This window comes from Nylanderia fulva, unplaced genomic scaffold (assembly GCF_048542155.1).
Source record: "Nylanderia fulva isolate GAGA-0341 unplaced genomic scaffold, ASM4854215v1 Scaffold715, whole genome shotgun sequence".
NCBI classification, from domain to species: domain Eukaryota; kingdom Metazoa; phylum Arthropoda; class Insecta; order Hymenoptera; family Formicidae; genus Nylanderia; species Nylanderia fulva.
In genome coordinates this window covers 44,236-50,785 of record NW_028190825.1, presented here as the reverse complement: position 1 = coordinate 50,785, position 6,550 = coordinate 44,236, and the positions used below count along the sequence as shown (strand labels likewise).

Genomic DNA, 6,550 nt, shown 5'->3' with positions numbered 1-6,550 from the left:
CGCAACCAACAAAGATTTGCACGATCACGATTCCATTAAAATTCTCGGAGTTACCTGGAAACCGGAACACGATATCTTCACCTTTCAAGTTTCGAATTTAATAACAGTCGCGAAAACTAAGCGCGGAATATTATCAGTCATCGCGCAACTCTTCGACCCACTCGGGTGGGTAGCTCCCGTTATCGTAACCGCGAAAATTTTCCTGCAGCATCTCTGGTTGACGAAGTCTGATTGGGATGACGAGCTTCCCGCCGAGATGTTGCGCGAATGGGAAACATTTCAATTGACGTTGCCTCTCCTTGAGCAGTTAACTATTCCGCGCTGGACGCAATATCATCCGAACAACAGAATTGAATTACACGGATTCGCAGACGCCTCCACGCGAGCGTATGCGGCAGCGCTTTACCTCCGTGTCATTTCGGGCGACGGTTGCATTACCAATACTCTGATCCTCGCTAAGTCTAAAGTCGCGCCGCTCAAAACCATTAGCGTCCCGCGTTTAGAGCTTTGCGCTGCGCTCCTACTAGCACAACTCATAGATTTCGCTCGTTCTGCTCTTCACCTTCCCGATATCGATTATTGGTGTTGGAGCGTTTCCATGGTCGTCCTCGCTTGGATACGTCAAAGTCCCTCGCGGTGGAAGACGTTTGTCGCGAATAGAGTCTCAAAAATGCAACAGCTTCTTCCCAATGGAAAATGGAATCACGTGGCCACGCACGACAACACCGCAGATTGCGCATCTCGCGGTACCGACCCTGCCTCTCTTATTAATCACCAACTTTGGTGGCACGGCCCACCATGGTTATCACATTCGTTCAATCAATGGCCAGTCATATCCGACATCCCGGCAACGCATAGTGAATTACGCGATTCAAAAGCTTGCGCGACATGCTCGGTAAACCATTGGGAGCTTGAATCCCGATTTTCCTCGTGGCCGAAATTACTGCGCGTCACCGCGTATATCCTTCGTTTCGTTCGCAACGCTCGTACCCAGACGAAAACACAATGCGATGCCTCTCACTCGCACCCGCATGCTCTCCGGTCCGATGAGCTGGTCGCCGCTCATAATTTTTGGATTCGACGGATTCAACTCAATCTATTTGCTGACGACATAGCTCGCCTAAAACAACTACGTTGCGTCTCAAAAACTAGTCCATTTGCTTCGCTTTCTCCTTACATAGACAGAGACAGCTTGTTACGCGTTCGAGGCCGATTAAAGCACGCAAGCCTGTCAGATGACGCTAAACATCCGCTAATTTTAAAATCACATCCATTGGTCCACCTCCTTATTAAACAGATTCATGTTGCGGCCCTACACGCCGGTCCGCAACTCACACTCACGCTCCTGCGACAACAGTATTGGCTAATTCGCGCTCGCGCCACTGTGCGTACCGTCCTCTACCAATGTATTGTGTGCACACGGGAGAATGCACGCGTGCCCGAACAGCTTATGGGCGACCTGCCGGATTTCCGCGTGAACCCGACTTCACGCGCCTTTAATCATACCGGCGTCGATTACGCGGGTCCGTTACTAGTGCGTACGACTAAAGGTCGTGGTCATAAAGCCCAGAAGATTTGCCAATATTTTGTGGAAGTATGAACTTATTACATTCATAATTAATTACTGTATTTTAATCAAATATTTTTATATTTCTTATTCAATTCGGTTAAAATCGTAGATATTTTGTAGATATGAACTGGTAATTATCTATAGTTTCTGTTATCGATATCAGTAGGCGCGACGGCGTCGCTCTAATTCAAATTATTGTTGATCGACTGGTGGCTTGTACAGCCTCGTAAAGGCTCGCTCCGAGAGGAAAGTGATTACAGCAACGAACATATGTTTACTTGTATTTGCAGCTGATCGATAGCACGGTTCGCAGAGATCTGATTCTCGGTTTTCGGGAGCGTTCCGAGTTTTCGTCACGGAATCCCCTCTTTCTCGGGATCGGATGTTTGTTTCGGCGAATCGGAGCGACGAAAGAATAGGAATAAATAAAATGTACACGTGACAGCGTGACTCTTATCACATGGGATGGTGAACAAGGTCGATAATGTTGTCGTGTGTCGGTTCGAACGATCGAACCTTTCCGTTGATATACAAGCGATTAATATAAGAGTCTATTGATTATACAAATTTATGATATGCGTCAACATACCGTCCGCCTCGAATGTGATTGACATTCGATATGAATACAATATTTGCGGTCAATGAAATTTAACGTAAATTTACAATATTCAATCGGACAGTTACAATCCAATGCCGCCCGCCATGGCGGAATGATGTTCGCTATCATTGTTGATGTCGACCGGAAGAAAACAAAGTTTTGTAATGGGGCGCTTGAACTCGGATTCAGCCGTTTTAACAGTAACGACTCGAACGAGCCGATCGCTGCCTGGATGGCATTTAACTATACGCCCAAGCTTCCATCGACTTGGAGGGGCAAGTGGATCGCGAAGTAAGACTAATCTACCGGGTGTGGCTAGAGTTTGTACAGAACGCCATTTAGGGCGTTGTTGTAAGGTATTCAAATACGTATCTTTCCATGCCTTCCAGACGCGTTCGCTTAATTGCTGCACTAGTTGCCAGCGAGATAAACGATTTTCGGCGAGTTCGAGTAAGCTCGGCTCCGGGATCGAGCTTAAGGATGCGCCGATCAAAAAATGACCCGGAGTCAGAGCGGTATAATCGTCTAAAGCGTCGGACACGGAAGCGATGGGACGAGAATTTAAGAAAAGTTCGATACGGCATAGTAATGTGGTTATCTCTTCGAACGTTAAGGTGTGCGTTCCAATAGCGCGTTTAATGTGATGTTTCACAGAGCGTACGGCAGCCTCCCATAGGCCTCCGAAATGCGGCGCAGCGGGAGGTATGAAATGCCATGCAGTATTTTCTTGAGCTATGTAATTTTGAAATGCTGGATCACGCGTGGCTGCATGGAAGGAGGCCGTAAGCTCTTGATCGGCACCTTGAAACGTGGTACCGTGATCGGAGTACATTGCATGCGGAATGCCACGACGTGCGGTAAAACGATGATACGCGGCAAGGAACGACGCGGTAGTATAATCCGATACTGCGTCTAGGTGCAGTGCTTTCGTGGTCATGCATACAAAAATTGCGAGGTAAGCTTTTTGGGCTTTATGACCACGACCTTTAGTCGTACGCACTAGTAACGGACCCGCGTAATCGACGCCGGTATGATTAAAGGCGCGTGAAGTCGGGTTCACGCGGAAATCCGGCAGGTCGCCCATAAGCTGTTCGGGCACGCGTGCATTCTCCCGTGTGCACACAATACATTGGTAGAGGACGGTACGCACAGTGGCGCGAGCGCGAATTAGCCAATACTGTTGTCGCAGGAGCGTGAGTGTGAGTTGCGGACCGGCGTGTAGGGCCGCAACATGAATCTGTTTGATAAGGAGGTGGACCAATGGATGTGATTTTAAAATTAGCGGATGTTTAGCGTCATCTGACAGGCTTGCGTGCTTTAATCGGCCTCGAACGCGTAACAAGCTGTCTCTGTCTATGTAAGGAGAAAGCGAAGCTAATGGACTAGTTTTTGAGACACAACGTAGTTGTTTTAAGCGAGCTATGTCGTCAGCAAATAGATTGAGTTGAATCCGTCGAATCCAAAAATTATGAGCGGCGACCAGCTCATCGGACCGGAGAGCATGCGGGTGCGAGTGAGAGGCATCGCATTGTGTTTTCGTCTGGGTACGAGCGTTGCGAACGTTATATCACGCATTTTTTGACGCTTTGTTTCAGGATCCTTTTGGTACTGATCACGCACCATCTGAAGTTTTGTTTCAGGATCCTTATGGTACTGATCACGCACCATCTGACGTTTTGTTTCAGAATCCTTATGGTACTGATCACGCATCATCTGACGTTTTGTTTCAGGATCCTTATGGTACTGATCACGCACCATCTGACGTTTTGTTTCAGGATCCTTATGGTACTGATCACGCACCATCTGACGTTTTGTTTCAGGATCCTTATGGTACTGATCATGCATTATCTGACGTTTTGTTTCAGGATCCTTATGGTACTGATCACGCATTATCTGACGTTTTGTTTCAGGATCCTTATGGTACTGATCACGCATTATCTGACGTTTTGTTGCAGGATTCATAAAATATTTTTCTTTGTGAGAAAAAGCATCTTTTTCGATTCGTTTCGAACGCTGTTCCTCAGTTTCCTTACTACGTGCAAGTCTTTTTCTCAGTGCATCCCTCTCTCGTCTTTTCAATGTCTCCAACGGCAGTAGCGTTAATGGAGCAATTGAATCATAGAGGTACGGAAAATGAGTTATTGTTTGTTTTTCAAACATTGCGGACAAATGAGGTCTTAGCAACGATTGATTATACGTCACGATGCAAGGATTTACGCCAAACAGAATAGATGTAACAATCGCAATTGCCATAGGACCACAATTATAACCGTCACCTTGCGACTGAACTTTAGGAAAAACTATTAGATTGTTTTGACAATCATGAAAGGGAAATAATCTGTCCACAAAAATTCGAATTTCTCCATTCAAATTATGTATATTTGCATTACGACTACCTTCATGAGAATCATATATAATAATAGATTTTGCATCGTAATGGCAAGCAACCCAATGTCCACCACCAAAATCACTGTGCAGTATTTGCAAATGCTTCTTCTTTGAAATATTCAGTGGAACAATCTGATCGGGAAATATTGTCAACCATACAGGTCGAGGTGCATAATCAGAATTGCTCTCGAGTAGCGCATGGAAACTGTCTATCATCGTTTCCGTCAACCATTCTTTGAAAGCCAAAATATTCTTTTCCTTATTGCCATAATGGAACTTGTGACACTGATGATCCATTTTCAGTTGTTTGGGACAGTTTTAGTTATAGATATACGGCGTTTGGGGCAGCCTTCTAGTGATGCAAGTATCAAATAAGATTTTTCTAATTAGACGCCTAGAGCAGGCGAAAGGTCTGAGATATTGCAGACTAAAATGCTACAAAAGCGAATACTGTTAATTTGGATGTGTAATAGACCCAAAACAAAAATACTTTTTCTAATTGTATAGGCGCCACGGGCAAGCCAAAAATCTGCGCTATTACAGACGAAAACGCTATAATAGCGAATAATTTTAGTTTGGATACGTAATAGGCCGAACAAAATTAATTTTTGTAATTGGATGCAGGCGTCTAGGGCAAGCCAAAATTCAGCGCTATTAGCAGCCGATGTTCTAATTCAGCGCTTATGGCAGCTTTTATACAGCGCCTGAGCAGCCGATTAATTTTTTTTTATTTTTCCGGATCTGTAAAATAAAAAAGTTATATAAATACATTATAAATTATTTTAATAAACATATGCAAAGATTCAAAATTATTACACTAATTAAACAATACTTCAGAAACTGCAGTTAAAAAGAAATGAAATTACATCTGTTCATTTTTCTTTTGTATAGTACTTGTAATTCACGTAATCACATTGACACGTCAAAATAGTATTTATTTATTATTATTGTAAATAAATCATCATTGCAGTAGACCTAAAATTTCTTAAAATTAAAAATCATAATCGAAAATTTGAAGTAAATCTAATTTTTTTTATAAATAGAAATATTCTATTTTTTTTTAATTTATCGATTCTTCACTATATATTTGATTCAATAATCTTACCTCAAGATTTTTATGCACAAAATGATGAATACCAATCGAAGTTAAATGCCTATCTTTGTTTTCCCTTTAAACTAAACAACTTTTGTCTGAAATTTTCCTATATACTTTCGAGATATTTAATAAGTACAAAATTTACTTATGAAATAGGTATTTCTGTACAAACAAGATTTATAAATACAGGATTTACTTACAGATTAAACAAGAATTTTTAAGAGGCATTGATGATTTATTGATAATAAAACTTCCTACGACATTTAAATAAACTTGTTAAATATGCAAGACGAAAAAATGTTTCAAACAAACACCATAGGATTTGAAGAAAGACAGATGATGCTGATATTCATTTGACCTTGCAGAGATCTTGAAAATTCCTGTTAACGTTAACCCACTAAACATGAAATATACATGCAATGTTTCAAATTGTTTCATTTAGATTTCAAATGATACATTTTACGTATTTGTTTTTGATATAATTCATAAATGTTACAATTGAAATATTTCATCATAGTATATATTAAAAATATTTCAAATGAAATATCTCAATTGATATATATTTAAAACATTCCAAAGTTATCGTTTTAGGTATATTTACAAAATAATAGTAAAATAAATATTTATGTACACGATTAGATAATCGCTTACATAATTTGGAAAATGGCAATCACGTATTACATTCAAATTGTGTTTATTTATTATAAATAAATTATTAGAGAGAAATATTGAAAAATATTGAATAACATAATTAGAATACGTTGTATATAAATATTTATATAAATGGTCTTGTTTTAAAATTGTATTATTATTTAAATGCTTAGAATGTATATATTTTGTTATTATATATTTATTTATATATTTATATTTTTTTTATATTGAAAAGATTCATTTTTCT

The 6,550-nt window shown here is 40.6% G+C and overlaps 2 protein-coding genes across 2 annotated transcripts; one reads left to right on the top strand and one right to left on the bottom strand.

Moving 5' to 3' along the window:
* Positions 1 to 256: 256 nt before the first annotated feature.
* On the top strand, positions 257 to 1,600 carry LOC146720310 (uncharacterized). Its single transcript, XM_085488792.1, has one exon. The coding sequence runs from the start codon at positions 257 to 259 to the stop codon at positions 1,598 to 1,600; it is 1,344 nt and encodes a 447-aa protein (XP_085344918.1).
* A 650-nt stretch (positions 1,601 to 2,250) lies between these two features.
* Positions 2,251 to 4,853, bottom strand: LOC146720309 (uncharacterized). The gene is made up of 2 exons (XM_085488791.1): positions 4,617 to 4,853; positions 2,251 to 3,708 (listed from the first exon to the last, which is right to left on the bottom strand). The coding sequence occupies exons 1-2, from the start codon at positions 4,851 to 4,853 to the stop codon at positions 2,251 to 2,253; spliced, it is 1,695 nt and encodes a 564-aa protein (XP_085344917.1).
* Positions 4,854 to 6,550: the final 1,697 nt, after the last annotated feature.